The sequence below is a fragment of the Nelumbo lutea genome, chromosome 1, assembly GCF_056320005.1.
Source record: "Nelumbo lutea isolate HS-2025 chromosome 1, American lotus-T2T, whole genome shotgun sequence".
Lineage (NCBI taxonomy): Eukaryota > Viridiplantae > Streptophyta > Magnoliopsida > Proteales > Nelumbonaceae > Nelumbo > Nelumbo lutea.
Window position 1 is genome coordinate 166,899,453 of NC_142684.1, and position 23,122 is coordinate 166,922,574.

General features: G+C 36.4%; 1 protein-coding gene and 1 long non-coding RNA gene across 2 annotated transcripts in view; both read right to left on the reverse strand.

Annotated features, from left to right (window-relative positions):
• LOC148878984 (uncharacterized) overlaps window positions 1-11,330 on the reverse strand; it is a 61,699-nt gene extending 50,369 nt beyond the window's left edge. The window contains exons 1-2 of the long non-coding RNA XR_016104087.1: window positions 11,193-11,330; window positions 10,890-11,075 (exon numbers count right to left, since the gene is read on the reverse strand). This is a non-coding gene — a long non-coding RNA (uncharacterized LOC148878984). The remainder of the gene's footprint in view (window positions 1-10,889; window positions 11,076-11,192) is intronic.
• Window positions 11,331-12,934: 1,604 nt separating this feature from the next.
• On the reverse strand, window positions 12,935-14,306 carry LOC148878985 (uncharacterized). The gene is made up of 2 exons (XM_088960346.1): window positions 13,970-14,306; window positions 12,935-13,854 (listed from the first exon to the last, which is right to left on the reverse strand). Exons 1-2 carry the CDS (start codon window positions 14,162-14,164, stop codon window positions 13,258-13,260), a joined length of 792 nt encoding a protein of 263 aa, XP_088816472.1. The 5' UTR covers window positions 14,165-14,306; the 3' UTR covers window positions 12,935-13,257.
• Between the last annotated feature and the right edge of the window lie 8,816 nt (window positions 14,307-23,122).

Genomic DNA, 23,122 nt, shown 5'->3' on the forward strand with positions numbered 1-23,122 from the left:
GAAGAACTGGAGTATGGGGAAGAGTCCCAGAAAAGTTGGACTCTTTGTTTTTTATCTGATCTTGGGCGCCCAGGTATTGTTAGTTTTCTTTTGCTTTTCTGAAGAGGGCGGTTTGGGTTTTGAAATTTTCTAGGCCTCCTGGAGTGATCGATTCACTTTTCTCTCTGTTGGGAGACATGGGGAGGAGAGAGATTTCCCTCCAGCTAGGGTTTTCTTCTTCCGGAAGGGTTGGTTTCTGTGTGTGTGGTATTAAATTATTTTTTGAAGGTCTCCAATCTATTTTTTTCTTACTGTTGAATTGTTTGAAGTAAAATGGAGAGTTGGAATACCGAGATGAAATCTACCGGTACTATGGGACTGAGTGTCGGAGGTAGTAGTGATATTTTTGGGTCTGGGATCATTATTACAGTAAAACTTGATGGTACAAATTATTTGGAGTGGGCACAATCAGCTAAGATGGCTATTGGTGCCCGTGGAAAATTAGGGTATTTCACTAGGGAGGAGAAGAAACCTGATACTGACTCTTCCCGATGGGTGCAAGAGAATTACATGGTAATGTCCTGACTGTGTAATTCTATGTTACCTCATATTGCAAAAAAATTCCTATGGGCTAATACTACTAAGGAGATTTGGGATGAAGTGACTGAAACCTACTCTTAGAAGCAAAATGAAACCAAAGCCTATCAATTAAGAAATCAGGTGATAAGTATGAAACAGGGAGAAAAACCTCTTGTTATGTATTTCTCCATGCTGAAAACCCTTTGGCAGGAAATAGATCACTTAGAAATTGTGGTATAGGAAAGTGTAAATGGTACAGCAACTTATCACAAACTGATAGAGAGGAATAGGGCTTTTGAGTTCTTGGCAGGGCTGAACCCTGAATTTGACATTGCTAGGCAGCATATTCTTTCTAGGGAGGGTGTGACACTCTCTCAGGCCTATGCTTTTGTCTCTGGAGAGGAGAGGAGAATAGGAGGAATGTAATGCTGAGACAACCTGGGATTGACCAGTCGGCTATGGTTGGTACAACAAAACCTAAGCCGAATGGAGACAGGGGGAGTAGTGAGACTAGAAGGGAAGATAAGAAGGGCTTGGTGTGTGATTATTGCAAGAAGCCTAAGCATACCAGGGACACTTGTTGGAAGCTTCATCCAAATCTTATGCCTGATCAGATAAGAAACAAGAAGGGAAATGCAAATGTAGTCACTACAGGAGACTCTTCAGCCCCTCTCTCCCAAACTGATTGGGAATCCATTGCAGTAGCAGCAGTGAGAACAGAATTTGAGAGGTTTGTACAGCTTATGAGTAAGAAAGGTTCACCCAGCTCTAGCTTTCCAGATGAACAGCAGAATGCAGGAGCCAACTACACCACTTCCTTTTCACATACAGGTAGTTCATATGCAACTGCAAATCTTGCATCCACTTCAGGTAAAGAGGGACCTCCCTGAATTATAGACTCAGGAGCAACTGAGCATATGACTAATGCCCCTACCATTTTCAGTTCCTATCAGTTGTGCTCTAGTAGAGATAGAGTCTCTACAGCAGATGGTTCACATATGCCCATTGCTGGGAAGGGGACAGTTAGAGTGACCAATGATATAATTTTGTCTTCTGTTTTACATGTCCCTAGACTTCATACCAACCTATTGTATGTTAGTTCTTTGACAAAAAATTTGAATTGTTCTGTGACCTTTCTTCCTAGTAATTGTGTTTTGCAAGATCTAGAGTCAAAGAAGATGATTGGGAGTGGTCATGAGGTGACCTTTCTTCCGAGACATCAGGGTCATCATGTTAGCAGCAACAGTAGTAGTGGGTCAGAGTTAATGAACCAGATTATGCTTTGGCACAATCGCTTGGGACATTTTTTTTTAGTTCTTTGAAATGTCTTTTCCCAAAGTTGTTTGAGTCTGTTCAATTATCTACTTTGGAGTGTGAGAGTTGTCAGTTAGGAAAGCATTGTAGACAGTCTTTTAAACCAAGTAATAAAAGTACTTTTGCTTTTAATATTATTCACATTGATGTATGGGGGCCATATCAAATCCCTTCCATGGAAGGATTCCGTTACTTTCTCTTGTTTGTGGATGATTATACACGATATTCTTGGATATATTTGATGAGATCACGTGATGAGGTTCCTAACTTAGTACGACAATTCCACCAGATGGTTCTCACACAATTTGGAGTGAGAACTAAGGCTTTTAGATCAGATAATGCTAGAGAGTACTTTGAAAAGGACCTAACCACGTATCTCTTAGAACATGGTGTAGTTCATCAGAGCAGTTGTGCATATACACCACAACAGAATGGAGTTGCTGATAGGAAAAGCAGACACATTGTGGAGGTGGCAAGGAGTCTTATGGTGTGTGCTTCAGTTCCTGTGCAGTTCTGGGGAGATGCAGTTCTTACAGCCGTACATGTGATTAACCGTGTTCCTTCACGGACTTTGGGGTTTAAGGTGCCATTTAGCCTTCTTTTTCCAGATGGAGAGATATTTCATATACCTTTGAGGGTTTTTGGTTGTGTTTCTTTTGTTCACATTCTTGGCCCTAATCGCAAGAAATTGGATCCTAAGGCCAAGAAATGTGTTTTTCTTGGGTATGCTCAGAACCAAAAGGGGTATTGCTGTTATGACCCAATGTCAAGGAGCAGATTTGTCACTATGGATGTTACATTTTTCGAATCCACATTCTTCTTCTCGAGTGGTTCTCCTCAGGGGGAGAGTTTTGAGGAGGAGAACTCACAATCTGTTCCTCTGCCAATTTCTGTGGTGCCTCCATCAGTTCAGCCAACATCTACATCAATTCAGCCAACACCTGAACCTCCATTTTCATTACCTGAGCCACTACGGGCAGCCTCACGGCAACATCAGTGCTGGCAGATGATGGTTGAATCCACACATCCTTGACCCACACCACTCTTTGTCAGTCCTTCTGAAACTCCTGACTCAGCAGATATAGTTCCAGGTATTCCTCTTGAACCTGTTATGTTTTCTGATGATAATGTTTTTGTCCCTAACACCATTGTTGCATCTAATCCCACCGACCTTGATCTTCCCATTGCAGTTCGTAAGGGGAAGAGAAAGTGTACAGCCCACTGCATTTCACACCATCTTTCCTACAGTGCCTTATCACCCTCCTACCATGCTTTTCTTTTTTCCCTGGATTCTGTGTCTATACCCAGGAATGTTACTGAGGCTCTCTCCAAACCTGAGTGGAAAACAGCCATGCAAGATGAGATGGATGCTTTGGTCGAAAACCAAATTTGGGAAATAGTTGATCTCCCCCCAGACATGGAAACAGTCGGATGTCAATGGGTATTCACAGTTAAGTATAAGGCCGATGGCAAGATAGAGAGGTACAAGGCAAGGTTGGTAGCAAAAGGGTATACTCAGACCTATGGTGTTGATTATTTGGAAAACTTTGCACCAATAGCTAGACCTGTTCATGGGCCAGGTGGCCCGATGGGCCGGCCCAGCCCGGCCCGACCCCCGGACGAGCTTGAACAAGCTTTTTGGCCCACGAGCTTAACCTCAGGCCAAAAATCCCAGCCCGCATAAAATTCGAGCCGGGCTCGAGCTTTGCCAAAATAGCCCGGCCCGACCTATAATTAAACCTAAGTAAAAACCCTATGTGATGTCCATTTGAATAAATTTTTTGATTTGAGAAGGTTGTTGATTCACTTGTAGGCCCATTGTTTATTTAAATAGGGGAAAAAAGCATCTGAATTAAAATAGATAATGTCTATTTGAATAGGGAAAATTTTGAATTTCTTTTATTAGGTCGGGCTTCGGGCTCGGGCTCGGGCTTCAGGCTTTTTATCAGGGCCGGGCTCAGGCCCAAGTTGTAGGCCCATTGGTCGAGCCGGGCTTAGGCTCGGGCCTAACATTTTTCTGTTAACAAAGAGTCAAAGCCCGGCCCGAGCCCGGCCCGGCCCATGAACAGGTCTACCAGTAGCTAAGATGAGTTCAGTTCGTATCCTTTTATCTCTAGCAGCCACCTATTCATGGCCCTTGTTCCAGCTTGATGTCAAAAATGTTTTCCTCAATGGTGACTTACAGGAGGAGGTATATATGGACATTCCAGCAGGCTTTTATGAAAATGTTGGTAAAGTTAAGGTGTGCAGACTCAAAAAATCTCTGTATGGACTGAAACAGTCACTTAGGACTTGGTTTGACAGGTTCAGAGGGGCACTCATCTGTTTTGGATACACGCAGACACAGTCGGATCACACCCTCTTTATGAAGATGAGAGATGCTTTGGTGTCAATTCTGATTGTGTATGTGGATGATATAGTGGTAACAGGAAATGATCTGGAGGAGACTGATGATCTCAAAAAATCATTGCAGCAAGAATTTGAGATCAAAGATCTTGATGAGCTCAAATACTTCTTGGGAATTGAAGTTGCAAGATCCAAGCATGAGATCTTCATTTCATAGAGGAAGTATGTACTTGACCTATTGCGGGAGACTGGAAAGTTGGGGACCAAACCAGCAGATACTCCTATTGATCCAAATCACAGAATTAATGGTGTGGATGGTGAATTGGTAAAAGATGTGGAGAGATATCAAAGAATGGTGGGCCGACTACTATATTTGTATATGTCACGACCAGATATTTCTTATGTTGTCAGTGTTGTAAGTCAATACATTCATGCACCTTGGGTTCAGCACTGGGAAGCTATTGAGAGAATACTTGCATATCTAAAAAAACACCCTAGCAGAGGCATTCTTTTCTCAAATCATGAGAACCTAAAGCTATAATCCTATACAGATGCAGACTGGGCAAGATGCTTAGATGACAGGACGTCTACATCAGGAGTGTGTACCTTTGTAGGTGGAAACTTGATCTCCTGGAAGAGTAAGAAGCAAGCGGTTGTGGCAAGGTCAAGTGCAAAGGCTGAGTATAGATCCATGGATCATGGTGTCTCAGAACTTCTTTGGATTAGATCTCTTTTGAGTGAGATTGGGGTGAAAGCAAAGGAACCTATGATGTTATACTGTGATAATCAGGCTGCAATCAATATTGCCCACAATCCAATTCAGCATGATAGAACAAAACACATTGAAGTTAATAGACTCTTTATAAGAGAAAGGGTAACAACTGGAGAAGTTTGTTTGCCTTATGTCTCTTCAGAGTTGCAGCTGGCCGATGTTCTCACTAAAGGGGTGGCAAGGAACAAGCTTGAACATGATCTACGCAAATTGGGAATGTGTGACATTTACTCCCAACATGAGGGGGAGTGTTGAAGATTAATTAGTTTTATGTTGTTTTTCTAAGTAGATGTTTTATGTTACTTGTTAGATAGGAGGTGGGGACCACAGTAGTTATGTGAATCCAAATTTTATTATGTTTCTGAGTGTTATATATGTTGTTTTATGTTTTGTTGCCCTATAAGGGCATAGTTGTCTTTGTATTGTTCTATTATTTTAGTATAAACAATAAGTGAAGGGAGCGGCCAGATTATTGCTCTCTTTTCTTTTCAACTTCTCTTCTTCTCTTCTTCTCCTTCTCTCTTCAAGAAACTACTTTCTTTCATGTTTTTTAATTCAGCAAATTCCTACTATTATTTTTAATAAAAATCTTTTATATAAAATGAAGGAAGATCTCATTTAAGATTATTTTTAATAAAAATCTTTTATATTAAAGGAAGGAGGATCTCATTTAAGATTATTTTTAATAAAAATCTTTTATATTAAAGGAAGGAGGATCTCACTTAAGATTATTTTTAATAAAAATCTTTTATATTAAAGAATGAAGATGCCCACTTTCCTTTCCATTATCTTTTCTTCTCTTCCCTTCCCTTCCCTTCCCTTTTCTTTCTTTCATTTTCTCTTTTTTTCTTCTCTTTCTTTTACTTTCCCTTCCCTTTCTTTTCCTATCCCTTCCTTTCCTTTTTTTCTTTTTTTCTTTTTTTCTTTTTTTCTATTTTTTATATGAAATGTGCATGAGGCGTACCCCTCTGGCACACCTCATGAAAAACGCATAGCACCTAAGGCGTACGCCACAGAGGTATCAGTGCCTCTGGCATATGCCTCAAGGCGTTTTGGGGGCACCTTTAGGCGTACGCCTCCCATGCCTTTTAAAAAACCAGTTGGAAGACTCCTCTACTTGTTTATGACTAGGACTGACATTGCATATGCTTTGGGAGTCCTTAGCTTATGCATGCTCCCAAGACTACACACCTTGAGGCAGCAAACATAGTTCTCAGGTACCTAAAAAAATCCCTGGGACCGATCTCTTCTTTAAGAAGCATGGGCATATGAAAGTTGAAGTTTATACTGATGCTAATTGGGTTGGCTCAATGGATGACAGGAAGTCTACCAATGGGTATTATACCTTTGTAGGTGGAAACCTTGTTAGTTAAAGAAGTAAGAAAGGAAGTGTAGTGGCCAGATTAGTGTAGAAGCAGAGTATAGAGCCATGGCTCATGGTGTTGTTGAACTCCTGTGGATTAAAAATCTGCTAGGTAAGTTGGGCTTTCCTCTTGATGGTCCTATGTCACTCTATTGTGACAATAAGGCTACCATCAATATTGCAACCAATCCAATGCTCCACGATAAAACCAAGCATATTGAGGTAGATAAACATTTATCAAGGAGAAACTAGAGAAAGGAAAAGTGTGCACTCCTTATGTCAGTACTAAAGAACAATTTGCAAATGTTTTCACCAAAGAATTGAATTCCTTGCAGCATTATGATCTTTGTGACAAGTTGGGGATGATTGACATCTATGCCCCAACTTGAGGAGGAGTGATGTAATATGTTAAGCTTGTACTCGCAGGGGTATTCTTGTCTTTTTCCTTTCTTTTATAATGGTTGGTGCCGCCTGCAAACTTTTTTCTTCTCTCACATCTTTTCTCTCTTCTCTGCTTCTCTTCTTCTTGGAAAACACTTACCAAAAGAAGAAAGAAAGAAAGAAAAAGATCATGCACAATTAGGTTCTTTTTTAACCCATTCTCTTTCCATGTAAATATCAAAACCAAACTGGCAAGTTGATAGTGAGCAGCCTCAAATCCACTTAAATAATTACAATAATGATGATGATGATGTTCATGACAACAATGATAGAACTCCATCAAGCATTCTAAACTTCATGAAAACCAAATTTACAAGTTGAAAGAAATATTGCATGGAGACCCCACTTTTGGAGGGGGATTCATGAGTCAACATGTGTCCACAATTTGGCTTGTGTCCAACTGTCCAACATTTATCAGACTCAGCTATGGAGAGAATCAAGCAGATTTACCAAAATGCCGACTACACCAACTCTCTAAAATTACAAATCCTCACTTTAAATGCTTCTATCCAACATTGATCAAACCATTTAAACTCCAATAGGAAACTCTGGTATCTGTACATTCCCAATTTCTGCATACCTTATAACCGACTGTTTATTGGATATTTTCTAATTAACATTTTTTTGAGAAAAAGTTAATGCATTTATTCTTTCATTCAATTTGACTCACTGTGTACAAGTATATTCCTGTACAGCGAGACACTATACAAACAGTGTATATCCTTTGTGACTCTCCCACCAATAACAACAAAAGCAAGGTAGCAGGATCAAAATAACTATGACAGGAAGTGTTACTGAATTGATCTGTTGCTTCCAGTCAGGAGTGTATGGTGGCCATGATCTTTCTGTGTAGTGCCCCCCCCCCGGTGTGTTACTTTGATTCTGGAATATTCTTTGGTTTCACTCCTTCCATATGCACCAAGTGATTGCTGCTGTGATGGCATTCCACAGCTTCCTACCTTTCACATGAAACTATGAAAGCCCCTTAACTTCCAAGAGTGTATGGTGTAGGTGGTCTGTAAAGCTTCCAAGAAAACACCATGACAGGTTAAACAGTAGAGAGAAATGAGAGTATATACTAGTTTACATTTTAGAAGCAGGTGAAAAAATAATGCCACCACATGGATAATAGGCAGTCTGTTAGTTTAACTTGTTAGTTATAAATTGTAATTTAACTATTGAATCTGTTGTGCTTGTATGGTTCTATCAGTTTTCAGAAATATATTAAACCACTATGGAGACAGGCAAATTGGATGGATGGAACTCCAGAATTCTATAGGTAATAAGCCCAAAAATGCCCCCAGAAGGATCTGCTTAATATCCTTGACAGGATCTACTTCGACTTCTCAAAACCTGATAGACGAACTTGACCCTTTCCCCTTCTGGTGTCTACTCATGTGCTTCCTTTTTCAAAGCTATTACTCAACATGCTGACTTGTTGGGGCCACCTTGTCCTGTTAAGGAGGTGTGGGGTAAGCCCATCCCTCCAAGAGTTGGGGGTTTTGGTTGGGAAGTCTTTCTGGAAAGAATCAATACCTGCATTTAATCCAAAGGAAAGAACCAATTGGTGTTTATCTCCTCATTGGTATTTTATGTGTAAAGCTAATGCAGAATCTTGCTTTCATTTTTTAGTCTCTTGCCTGTTTGCATCTTTTATTTGGGAATGGTTTGTCTCATTGTCCGGGTGTAAGTGGTCTCCTCCAACGAATGTGCAAATCTTGTTTGCTTCTAACTTCTTTAGGTGGCCAACAAAAAGAGGAAGAGTGTTATGGAGATGTGTGAGGGCGGCAGTTAGCTGGTCCATTTGGGAAGAAAGGAACACAAGACTATTTTAAGGTAAGGAAAGAACTAGAGCGATTGTTAGAAAAACAATCATGGTGAGAGTGATACATTATGTAAAATCTTTGGAGATATTTAATGCCTGTTCAACTAGTGATCTCCTAAATAGTTGGAAGGAAGTGGCTAATTCCAAGTACCATAAGTTCACTACAAGCCTTATTTGGTCTCCACCGCTGAATGGCTATATAAAATTAAACTTTGATTGAAGCAGTGCAGGTAATCCAGGCCCCTCTGGTATTGGAGGGGTTTTTAGAGACTGGGAAGGCAAAATTGTTGGCCTATTTTCAGGTCCAATTGGAGTAGGTGATTCTTTAAGGGCCGAGGTGTTAGCTGTCATGGAGGGATTGCAAAAGGCAAAGGACATGAATATAATAAAACTGATTATAGAAGGTGATTCCAAGCTGGTAGTGGAGTAGCTGCATAGGAAGGACAAGGTTTTTGGGTTTTTAATAATGAAAATAAAAGGTTTAAGAGGTTGACACAAAATATGGATGTGAAGTTTAATTGGGTAAAAAGAACTGCAAATGGGATAGTTTACGCCCCCTATTCTTGTAACTGTTCTATATTACTTTTAATGAAATTCTGTTATTGATAAAAAAAAAAAAAAAAAAAAGCATTAGAACTATCTCCATGCCAGTCTTCCCACTTTCCCTACCTGGCTAGATGAAATATGATTAGGAAATAGATTTCCAGAGGATAGCTCAAAGACCAAACCACTACCTTTGCAACCTTTCCTCTTAAAAACCCTTCTGGCATGGTTACAAGGACCAGCTTCCCCATAAACCAATTTCCCAGCAAGAAAAAAACTTTAGTGATATGGACCAAACAGGAATTCTTAGAACTCATGAATCTTTTCATGGTACAAATCCTCTTCAAATTCGACAAAGAATCTTCTGGAACCAAAGATGAAATTTATCCGCTAGAACAATCTGAAGTGTAAGTCTTGATTTGCACCTACAACAGCCCAACCTTTTGGATATAAAAGTTATCGAATACATTTACACATCAAGATCACAATTGAGAGTCTAAAAAATGCCGATCCACAAATCAAAGCTGCAAACGGCCTCTTCTTTGGTTTCCACACATGTCTGCTTTGAATTCAACATAATGTTGGAGATTTAGAGTTTCTTCTCTCTGGGAAACTTTCACTGGCAGTAAAGTTGGTACTTGCCTTAATGATGTTTCTTCAACATTATGACAAAGCTTCAGGCCTTTAATGGTAGTTTAATTTTCGTAAGTATCATTCTCCTTCAAACCTATCTCCAATTATCATTGGTTCCTATTCAAGACTCTAATTGCCACTTGAACAATAACCCATTTTTTGGTTCACTTGGTCAGCCTACAAACAACATTGTATCACAATGTTCTTAAATCTTTATTAAGCCACGTCTTCTGGTAACCATTAAAGTCCTTCCCAGCATTAAGTCAAAGACCTTTCGTGATAAAAGTCAGTATTGATATTGATCAAAAAAAAAAAAGTAAGTATTGGCAATTTGCATTTTACCAGTTTAGGTTCATTGCAAGTTAAACTAATTGTTTATGGTTTCTCTATTGGGATTCTCATTGATCAGTGTCATAATTCTTCTCTCCTGGCTGGAATGGTCAATGATTCAGGCCTTATCATCATTTTCCCACTTTGCCTTTTGAAAGGATAGAGGAAATAGATATATAATTTGAGAGAGCAACAGAACTTAAAGCCAAGTACACAAACATTTGGCAAAAACAACAAAGAGTTAATGAACCTTCCAAAATAGTTAAGCGATAGATATGATAACAATGTCTTGCGTTCCAATATGCCACCTGTGGAACAATAAGGATATATTTTTGATGTATTAAAACTATTGACGTATATAATATCTACCAAGTGACAAGTGAGTATTAATTTAAACAATGACCAATCTAAGCAATAACAAAGTCATGCAGTTTTAAAAGCAGAGACACAGACCGTTTGCATCTGATTACCAAGCTAATAACGGTGCACAGGGAAAAAAACAACAGGAAAATGATGCATTCACAACCATATTTCAACATCAATAAGCACTAGCAACGAGGAACTTAATAAAGAGCTTGACAATGCATGGCTCCTGCTCAATCAATTTTCCTAATGAAGATCCACACACACAAAAGTTACACCTGTAGTAAAATATTCCACTTCATATTTCACATTGATTCAACAAATCTCCTTAATGAAAATTCAACCCACTAATTAACAGATAGAACAAGGGAAGAAGGCGATAGTACTCTAAAAGCTAATACCAGCAATGATGGGCAATGCTCAACCAACTTCAACCTAGGATTATTTTCATCGCAACCTATTTCTCGTTTCACTTTTCAAAGACTCCGATGGTTCATTCGCCAGCTTAACTAACTGTAATACTTAAAGCGTAAGTGGGTTGGACATTACCGGCTCTTGAGTGTTCATCACATTGTAGTACTCCAAACCTGTTAAAACAAACACACCACTCTAAAAGACGAGAAAGAGAGAGAGAGAAGCAAAATTCTGCAAAAGAAAAAAAAACGCTCGAAACGACAACTTGGGTTTGAAAATAGAAACCCTACCAAAAACAAAAAACATACGCGGGAATTCGCTTCAACAGAGGATGTCCTAAAATTGTCATTACCATTAGTTGAATATGGTAAATCTATGATGTCCTAAAATTATGATACCGCCACACTCAAAACCCTGGTGCTTTTTTATGAATAATACCACCCAATAGGTTGCCACTTATGGATGCTTGTTGATTGGTTATAAGTTCTCCCCGTATCATAATTCAACCGTGGTGAAGCAAACGATTTCCAATCTCCTGCCCACAAAAATCCTATACACGTCTATTCACATAACACTACAAAAATCCTCTACACGTACCCACAAAACACTAACATCTTTCAGTATTTAGATAAAACCAGCCCCTCACAATGTCCTCGCATATTGAAAACATTTTTCAATGATAATACGAGAAATGATGATATAATGTGTTGTGGGATATTATGGGGGGACTGATTTGACTCATTACATCATAGGAAAATGTTTTCAATGTATGGGCAAATGTATAGAGGATTCTTGTGGGCAAAAGATCCAAAAGACCCATAGATTTTTTTAAGGAAAATTTTTTTTTAGTATTTGTAGTCCATGTCAATGCCACTTTAGTCTCCAACTTTAAAATATGATAATTCAGTATCTGAATTTTAAGTAATATTTAAAAAAATACAAATATCCTTAAAATGTCATCTAAGTTTTTTTATCAACTATCTTAGCATTGACGACAAATTAACAGTCTCAAACCCTTATTGCTTTCATTCAAGAAAATTAAAGTTAGTTATATTTGATTGGATATTCTCATGATCCCAATTTTCTTATATAGAAGAGGGAAACATTTGAGGTTATTAATTTTTGTCAATATTTAAATGGTTGATAACACTCGAAATATCATGTCTTTTTAAAATGTCACTTAATAACTTATTAACAACTAGTTAATAAATACCTAATGAATTATCACATTTAAAAATTTAAATACTGAATTGTCACATTTTAAAGTTAGGGACCATCACATTTGAAAATTTAAATACTGAATTATCACAATTTAAATACTGAATTGTCACATTTTGAGGACCAGACCAGTGGCACTAAACCAAAGTACAACGTACTAAACAGGAATTTTTTAACCAAACTACAACGTACTACACAGGAATTTTCCCATTTTTTAAGCCTTCAAAGCGGGGCTCACCCCAACTGTACTTTGGCGAAACAATTACTGGGCTGAACTGTCATTCTCCCTTGATTTTATTGAAATACTGAAATATTGAATCCAGAAAAATTACGTAGATTATATTCAAAATACAGAATACGCTACGTGTTAAAGACGCCCTTTCATAACGTACACTGGTGGCTAAAGTCCAAGTGTCGAAACCATCAATTCACTGTCCAACGGCGCGTTACCACTCGCAACCCGGACCCACCAATCAAACATGGCAACCCCAAGGGCGAATGGACACATCTCACCGTGAGAATGGACCCACTGTGAAACGGGGATGAAGTTGGATCGTGTGGAACAACTTTTTGTGGTGAGCGGATCCACGCCCGCGCCGAGGATTCTTTAGTCAACACAAAAAAACAGATCACGAATAAATTATTGTTTATACTGGTATTTGCAAGCACGAGCCAAGTATAATGTGGGCAAGTTGAACTGGTATTTGCCAAAAATGTTCAAAATCTGTAACGACGAACAAGCAACAGTAAAGAAAATGCTAACGTGAACCAAGAGAACCATCGAAGAAACCCAAGACACCTCAGCAGCTGATCATTTGGAGAAAAATAAAAGAGAGTCAATTGATTCTAATTCATCAACATATCTCTGCATCGCGGTGAATACAAAGCAGGGAAACGATCAGAGTCGTCCATTTCCCTAACTCAAATTACATCTAAATTTCTCTAACTCGCTAACAGAATAAATGGAGGCCAGAAAAGAAATTTAAAATTAACAAAAAAAAAGAAGAGAAAAAGAAGAGGAAGAGATGCATTGTTGTACAAATCCTGTTACTTTTTTTTTCTTTCGGGCATGAAAACACCCCCCAAACTCATCCACGCATTTACAAAACTACCCTTGACTGAACGCGACATTCCTTATCACTTCTTGGCCTTTCTCGCCGGAGCTTTCTTGGCCGGCGACTTCACACTCTTGGGCTTCTTCACGATCTTGGCGGTAGTCTTCTTCGTCGCGGCTGGCTTTGCAGCCGGTGCCTTCTTCCCTGGAGTAGCTTTTGCCGATGTCTTGGCAGCCTTGGCAGGTCTGGCGGCTTTAGGCTTCGGCTTAGCCGCTGGCTTCGGTTTAGCAGCTGGCTTTGGTTTGGCGGCAGCCTTCGGCTTAGCAGGGGCAGCTTTAGGTTTCGCAGCGCCCTTTGGCTTAGCCGCAGTCTTAGGCTTAGCTGCCGCCTTTGGTTTGGCTGGTGCCTTAGACTTTGCACCTGCCGACTTCTTGGCAGCGGGAGCGGCTGCTGGCTTCTTAGCGGCGGGAGCGGCTGCAGGTCGAGCTGGCGGGAGCTTGTAAGAATTCTTGACCTTGACGAGCTTCCCAGCAGCAACAAGTTTCTTCAAGTGGAAGAGCAAAAGCTTCTTGAAGTTGGGTGGGAGGTGGGATTTCTGCTTGTCCTCGATGAACTTGGTGATGGCATACTGACTCGAACCAGTCCTCTCTTTCAACGATACGATCGCCTCCTTGATCATCTAGGGTTTCAAATAAACGAACACAGATCAGATCCAAAGAAAGTAATATAGAAGGCTATATGGATTGAAGACGAAATGAAGTGAACAGATGAAATTATTGAGTTTGGTATCTTACCTCAATGTAAGGAGGATGAGCGGGAGGGTTCCTGGGTTTCTTTGGACCGGTCCCCTTCTTAGCTTTAGGCTCCTTCGGCGCCTTGGCCTTCTTCGGCTTCGAAGCTTTAGCTGCCGGTTTCTCTTCAGCCGGCTCGGTCAAGGCGGGATCGGTGGTAGCTTCCGCGGCGACAGTAGGCTCTTCGGTGGGCGCCATGGCTGGTGTGAGAAGCAGATGATTGAGGAATAGGAATTAAGATTAGGGATTTGAGGGAGAAATGGGAGATCAGCGAAGGAGAAGATAGATGATAATAAATGAGAGATCGGCGGTTGTGCTGGATTTTTCGTTGATAAGCAACGGAGAATGGAGGACGGTTTAAATACGCACCGGATCGAGGCGATAGCCAAGAAGGCGAAAGCTGATTGGTCCACAGTCCTTTCACTCGGATCTCCAACTTTGAAAGTTTAAATGTGGACCTTTGGATTAATCTTTATCGACGGTTCACACGGTCTATATCGATGAGGTTTGGATGGATTCTAAAGGAAATGGAGGTTTGGGGTGGGTTTGGTTGTGCTTTTCACCTCGATTTCTTTGAGTGTAACTCGAGTTTTACTGAACGAAATTTAGTGGGGTTTGGCTTGATTTGTATCTTGGGAGCTCAGCTTTCCAATGACTATTTAATCTTTTTGAGATGCTGAGGAATCTAGGAGAAATTTACTTCCAAACCTGCATTGGTCTGGAATAGGGTTTAGCATGACTTGATTGCAGTTTAAGGGCATTTTAAGAGAATGTTGGGCACTAAAATTGGTTTTTTTTTGTTTTAATGGATTCTAATTTAGCAAATAAACACATAGATTCAAGAATTGTGAAAATCGGATCAGAAATGGTCATGAGGTTTGAGCTATAAGGTCAACAAAGTTGAACAGGTTGCGATAGGATGTATATGTGTATTTGGGATTTGATGAATTTGGTGTTCTTCAAGCCTCAATTTCTTTGGGCCTAATTTGATCTATAAGAAATGGTTTGTTGTATAGTTTTTCTTACTTAGTAGGTTAGGAACTAAGCTTCCAAATTAGTATTACCAAGAATTATGAAACTGAGTCGTCATGGAGAAATTCATCTCCTAAATTACACTAATTGGGTCTTAGGGCTTCATAAAACCCATCATAATTCCATGGAACTTGAAGAAGATTGTAGACACTGGTATAAGTTTTTTATGATCCAGTGTAGGCATAACTTGGTAAATGAAACTACCATTTCAAAGATTTGCACAAATCTGAACAAAATTGGATATGAGATTCTTGATAAAAAAAAAAAAAAAAATAGGTGAGGGTGAACAAGTTCTACTATTATATGCTATAAATTGTGACATCATGTATGGAACTTGAGGAGAACAAATATCATATAGATCATTTGAAAATCGTTTATATACTTAAGAATAAATCTGGTGTTGTTGCATATTCATGTAAGGTGCATGTCATTGTTAAAGCATAGTACATGATTTGGATTTTTATCAAATATCACTATTCCATTGTTCCACACAAAAGCATGACTTGCAGTGGTGCTTTTTACACACTCTAAACTATTAAAAACATGTTTATTCATTACTTTCTTCCCATGATACAAGATTTGCACTACATTGTTATGATGAATTTGATTTATATTGTTTGTAACTGTTGAAAGGCAATCAATCAATAATTTGCCCGTACAAGAAATTTAAACAAACTTGTCACCCAAATCTATATTGATAAACAATGGAAATGCATTCATGTTAACATGAGGTTAATTTCTTCATGCATGTTAGTTATTAACATGTAATGTTGTAGTCTAACCATGATACCGGAAAGGCATCATACTTGGGGGAAAAGTAATAACCTATCAAATGTTAATATAAAAGTGGCAACCAATCAAATGGCACTCATCAAAATTCACAAGGGGTGTGATTTGTCAAAGCTACCATACATATTTTTTTGGCGTCATAGCCATCTATACATGAATTGATGATGACCTATTTCATCTTGTGTGGACAAATGGTATGAGTGCAAGGACCGTGATACATTAGCTAATACAATATTCTTAAAAAGAGGTTTCAAGGAAATCAATGTAAATGCATTTGTGGGTAAAATCAAGTGAAATCAATTTATTCCCACCCTCCTTGGAAATTGGTAAAATCAAGTAACCATGTTGAAGAAGTATGACCAAATTAATTGATCAATACACTTTTACACCTTGGTCTAATGGCTATTCTTACCAAGCTAAATACGTTTCCATTGTAACATGCTAGATTGCAAGGGCACCAACTTCGTAATATAAAATTAAGTGCATCTCATTCAATCAAGGGTCAACGTATTGATATATACCACACCATATCATATAATACATATCAGCTTCCAATATCACCAATATGTCAAAAACAACGATTTATGGCAAATGGCCATATTCAATGGTTAATACTTTTATCAAGGATGTCATTGTTTAAATAAATTAAAGCAATTTAATCCATGAGTATCCCTCATTCACAACAAAAGGACACAATTCATGTTTATACTCTTGATTACAGGCATCCCACTTACAATCTTACAATGTAATAAAAAAAATAAAGCATCAATTGATGGTCTATTTGGTCTATAGCCAAAATTTGAATCAAAATCCTTAAGAATCGTAATCAAAATGGTCTACTCTTGTAGTTTGTTAGATTCAAACATGAATGAGAATGAAAATTGAAATCAACAAGAATTGGATTTCATTCATAAGGGAGTGGCAGGGAATGGCCATTCCCTCAAATTGGGAAATGCCATCTCAACAAGAATGGTAATGGGATTCCAATTACATCCAACCAAACAGTTTTAAACATAGCTTTGTGGTTATTTAAGTTCAAGTTATTATTTAAATATAAAATAAATAAATAATATTATATGTAATAGCATTATAAGAATTGTGGGGAGTCAAACCAATAACATCATGTAAATCTTTAATAGCAAAAGGGCAAGTACCATGCTTGTGTGCAAATAAATAAAAGGAGCCCGACTTCTATCAAGGTACGGTGCATATGTGCACCATTTGTGCAAAAGGAGGACGCGCCATGCATCTTTTATTCTGTATGCCCACTTAAAGTGTGTGAGGCAAAGGAAACGACATTGATAGGAGATGTCGTTTAACTCAATTCGGGGGAGGGGGACTTGTTCTTTTCCGCCTCACACCAAACCTTGTTCACTCTTATTCTCTTCCTCTCCAACCAGCGGTGACCAACAACAATCATGCTAACACCAACGATTGGAGGAAAAAACAAAAGTATTGAATTTTTTTCATTCTTTTTCTTTCCCAAACATTACATCAGGTATTGCATTTCCTTCATTTTGTTTTCCCCAAAACCTAAATCATAATTTCATCTTCTCTACTCCATCCACTCCTAGTTACAGTACATAATGTTTTCCAAAATATGTTGGCCATTCATAAATCTTTCAAAGGAAGGAGTCATAATACATATTTTGTATATGAAAATCTTTTTATAAACTGCAATGGTATATAATGCTAACACTGCATTGATTGTCTCTAATGGTAATGAATATAGTATGCTTCCTTTTGTACAGTCTCTTATTATACAAGGGTTTTTGTTTGAGAACTAATTAATTTACTTTACATTTGGAAAGAATATGTACATACTTGATTGTTGCCGATGGCCAATATTTGGTGAAATAGTCACAGATTATGCTGAGACAATGAGTACGATTGCATTTAAATCGGTTAGGATTATATTTTTCAATACCTGGTGCAATGTCTAAGAAGAAAAAAATGAAAAAAAAAATAATAATCAATAACTGAGCTTTTCCTCTGGTTGTCAGTGTTAACAAATGCCGATGATGGTTGTTGGTTGCTGGTTGCCGCCGATTGGAAAGGGAGAGAGTGAGAGTGAACAAGGATTCGGTGAGTGGCGGGAAAGAGAAGGTTTTCGAATGGAGTCTACTGGCATCTCCCATCAACAATATTTTCTTCGCTTCGCATGCTTTGAGCTAATACACGAAATAAAAAATGTACGAAATGTCCTCCTTTTGCGCGAACGATACGCATATGCACCATGCCCTAATAAAAGCCAAACTAAAATAAAGGGGGATAACATAATGAAATGACAAGATTCCAAATGGTTTTTAATTGTGTTTCATTAAATGTCTCAATTCATTGTTTAAATTAAAAGATTAAAATATTTGGAGAACTACAATTTGCAATCATTTACATTATATGAAGATATTAAAACATTTTCATTTGACATTTTTGGAATGGACATGAAACCAAGGCAATTGTTAGCATTATATAGTAATAGTGAATACATAATTACTTAGTATGAATATAATGGCTTGGATTTTCAATATAAAGCATTGATACATACACACTTCATCCATATGAAACAAATAGGATTGAAAAAAATCAAACTCCAATTACATTCAATTTGTGAAAACTTAACAATGCATTATACCATACAAGTAATCATAATTTCAAACTAATTTGTCAATAGAAATTCTATGGTTATAAATTTATTGTAGTCTTGAGGCTTCATCTTCCTTCATTTAAGTATCGCCAAACTTTGAGTGGTTTAATATTTTTAAATCACCTAGTTTTACCCTCATTTAATTATAAGTGTTAATGTTTGTTAAGTTTATATTACAATAACCTTGCAACCCAAGGAAAATTATATGAAAAAAAGATATGGTGTAGATAGAAAGAGATATATTTTTTTAAGCCAACAAAAATAACTAAATTATATTAAACTTGAAGCAACAACACATTATTTCAATTGGATTAGAACAAAAGACCATGTAAAGCAAGTTGGACTATAGATTATCTCCATCAAAATTTACATTGATAGTACTTATTGGTGGGGGAAGTTCAGTAAACATGAGGGGTTAGAGGAGAGTTATATCCCCAAGTGTGGTTGAAATTAGTTGTGTGTCAATCTAGCATTCTAATTCATTGCAATATGAAGATGCAAGTTTCAAAAATCTTTAAGGGTTAAATACATCATGGACAAACACCACTCCGTAAGTGGGGGGGGGGGGGGAGAGGGAAGTTAGTTAATCATAAAATGTTAATATTACATGATCACCAAGGCATTATATTATCTCGACAACTAAAAGCTTTTTGTATGTGGGCATAATGAATAAGGGAAGAGGCATGAAAATATCACTTCTTATTATAATGCATAAATTTGCAATATAACATCTAAAGACTTTTCCCCAACAAGAGATGAAAAACAAAAACGAAATAATCAAGACTAGGTTCTTGATATACCATTAACTTATAGTTAAATTGTTCACAATGTTACGTGGCCCTGATTTGGGTATGTTTCCCCTAAAACTGATAAGTTGGTAAAAAAATCATTAACTATGTAAAAACCATCAAACCCATGTGGTAATCATTGACATATTCAATATGGTCACTAGGTCACAGATTGCATACTAAATGTATGTGGAAACTTTTGGAAATCATAACTTTGTGTATGAATGTCCAATTTGATTGATATATATATTTTTTTATTATAGGTAACTTTTTATGTCTATGCATTCAAATGATTTAAGGTTGCCTTGCCTTGTTCTAACCCATTTATGGTCACTAGGTCACAGATTGCATACTAAATGTATGTGGAAACTTTTGGAGACTATAACTTTGTGTATGAATGTCCAATTGGATTTATCTTTTTTTATTATTATTATAGATAACTTTTTTATATCTATGCATTCAAAGAATTTAAGATTGTCTTGCCTTGTTCTAGCCCATTTAATCAATACAGTTGAACTAGTGACATACAAAACATATGCAAAAACAGTTCAGTCTCCTGGTCGATTGTCAAAACATTGATCAAGACATGATTAACTAACTTTTGTTGGACATAGGATAAAACAAACACAGACTCAAGCATATGTAACTATTCGATTTCTAAATATAACTTGACATATAAAATTTGTCAATAAAAAGTAGCAATATAGCTAAATAATGATAGTTTAATTGCTCTTCACTATTAACAAAGACACTTTTTTTATTAAGCATGCTTTTTAAATTAAAACATTGGTCTATAACAGTAACATTTGCCATCTAAAAAGCTATAAACACTAAAAACAATTATTTGAAAAGTATTATTATTATTACTATTATTATTGTTGTTGTTGTTGTTGTTATAATATACATTAATTTAGAGAATGTTGTTTTGAAATTTAATGTTGGGTTCTAAGAAATTGTTATTTTACAATTTTATCAAATGGATAAATTTTTATGTTTAATAATTAATAAAATGAAAAACTATTAAGTACTTAATTAAAAGGTAATAAGTTGGATATATTATTAATAAAATAATAAGGAAAATTCCTTATTAATACCCTAAACTTTAAAGTTGTGTTTAATTGGTTAATACCGTTAACAATCTGTCAATTATCTTATCATATAATGACATGTGTTGTTTAGGACTCTTTTAAATGCCATAACTACTCTTTAAAAGAAGATACTATTCATTGTCTTCTATTTTTAGATTAAACCAGTTGTTGCTGCAATTTTCTACTCCGACATTCTTATTTTGAAAGTCAGTGGTGCACAATGAGGTCCAAGACAACTTTTGGTTACTATGTTATATGGGTAAGAGATTGCAATTTGGGTTTGTTGGGTAATTTTGTTATGAGTAATAGTTGAAGCAATTAGAGTTGCATTAACAGACTCTTTAATGTTGAGCATTGATGTCAAATTCGAGATCTAAAGTGACGATTGATCATTCTTGCCTTGATCCATTGGCATTGTTCACCAAGGACTAAGTTGATTCTCTGTGTATTGTAATGGTTGTAGTTGAATTGGTTGGAATATGAGAGAGAGAGAGAGTTGGACAATCTTAACTCTCAACAGATACAAATCAACTTGCCCTCTACAACTGAAGATGTAGATGTAAAAACAGATTAGGAAGGAAGGGACACTGTTGAAGAAGAAGAAGACGACGACAATGACGATGATGATAACCTAGACTCGGCAAAGAATGTTCAATTGCATAAACAATAATAGATCCATAAATTGAAGAAAAGTTGGGTTTTTATGAAGGATTGGAACATTCAAGTAGTGAAAGAAATAAAACCACCGCTAAGAGCAGAGATTAAATATTGAAAATGATAGGAGGCCCAACTCGACCTCTGATACTAACGGGGTGTAAATCCAAAACAACAAGAAGATTAGGGAAACTTGATCTAGATTCCAAATTATGAAATAAGACGAGGTTTTGTTTTGGTGAGCAATTTCCACAAGCCTCTAATAAACTTTTTTTACTTCATTGTTTTGTATTTTTGCCAAACTAAATATAGTCCCCCCCACCTCCCCATTTCCCCTCATGTTCTCTCACTATCAGACACATTTAACTTAATTATATTTCTTTATTTGTTTTTTTTCATTGGACGTGTGAGAGAATCTCGTTGTTAAGCGTAATATGAAAGATGATGAAGTTTCTTTTATTAATTTACACTTCAAGTTTATGAGGAATATTAATTTATTATTGGTTGGTGTTTGTCTACTTTCTGGCGGAGTTTCTCTTACAATTAGTAGTCATCAAAGCATAAGCCGAAAGCACTAATGAAAACTGAGAGAGATTAGAAGCCATAAATGTTTTCATCATTGATGTGCTGTTGTTCGTCCATAGATTCATCATCAGTAACTAGTAATCTATCATTCTACAAGCCAGAAAATAATATTGCTGGGAATCAAGGTAAAATGACAACATAGTTTATTAGAATCAAGATTTAAATGGAAGGAGTCTTGTTTAAATTAGTTTATGAGGAAGTGGCATATATAGAAAATTAAATGACACAAGATGGGTATTTCGTTCATTTCACTTAGGTGTTGACGATCAATTAACGGTTGAGACCTATTAGACTCAATTTGAAAGTTCAGGGTACTACAAAGACACATTTTGAAGTTTGGGCATTAACTTGATACAACCCCCGGAGTTTAGGGTATTGATGAGGAATTTTCCCAAATAATAATAACAACAACAATATAACCAAATAGGAAATGAAACATTCATTTATTTAATTTTATAAATTAATAAGATATTTTAGTGGTTTTAATTGATTATTTAATAACTTCTTATAATCTTAATTTATTGATTAATTAACGAGGGTGTAAAAGAAAGAGGTATATGATAAAATTAGATACCAATAAAAAAAATAAAAAAATAAGACATTCAAATAGCCTATCAGTAGTCATTAGCAGTCCTATAAGCTATCTTGGATTTTTCTTTTTTTTTGCAATTTAGTAGATGGATGCATTAAAGGCATACCAAACACCATTTTTTTCAATTAGTATTATGATTTTTTTTTAAATCATTAAAATAAAAATTGGAAGAGGAAATGTAGATAATACTCCAAAATTTAAAATGTTGAAGTCAATATATTAATAACTTAAAACCTATATATTTGAGAAATGATTAAACATGAGCTTTTGGGTGATATTTTACTCATATTTTTCAACCCTAACTAAGTTGAAAAAGCACTAATAATAGTATTTTAAAACGTAGAAGTGGAAATTGATCTAAATGATGTTAATGCTTTAATAATCAAATAGCCTAACCATACCTTTATTTTTGGCATGTTTTACACATTTCAAGTTTGCATGTTTTTTTTTTTCAAAATTTAGTTTATTTGTTATTATTGGGACCAATGGCCTTACCCATGATGGGGTAAATTAGGTATTCTTAAAATTTTGAATAGTAAAAGCTTAAGTACATTTCTCTCAAAACCTAAAGTTAATCATTTAATACAAATAGCAATAAAATAAAGGCTAAATCAAATTATTCATTATTGGAAATAAGTGAATGATCAATGTTGAAGTATTACCTTCAACTTCAAACAAATAAACAAAATATATTCAAAAGTTATAGGGATTAACAATTAAATAATAGATAGAACAATGTTAAAATGTAATTATTAAAAACAAATAACAGTTAATATAAATGAGATAATAAAGTAAAATAATTGTTGAGTATTGCTAGTAGATTTATAATTAAATAAAAATAAACAAAATTGTTGTTGAAGATTAAGAATAGACACAAATAAGTTGCTCGAAAATGCATATGCTACAAGAATAATTAACTTAAGATTCACGTATTGTACAACTTACAAGTGCTTAGTAAACCTTAAATGGTGTTTAAACTATAAC

What these genes read in the sequence shown, in the direction of transcription:
- LOC148878985 (XM_088960346.1), bottom strand. Translation starts at nt 14,164, where the DNA reads ATGGCGCCCACCGAAGAGCCTACTGTCGCCGCGGAAGCTACCACCGAT. An exon ending in CTCATCCTCCTTACATTGAG is followed by an intron (nt 13,855 to 13,969) that starts GTAAGATACCAA and finishes TTGAAACCCTAG; the next exon opens with ATGATCAAGGAGGCGATCGT.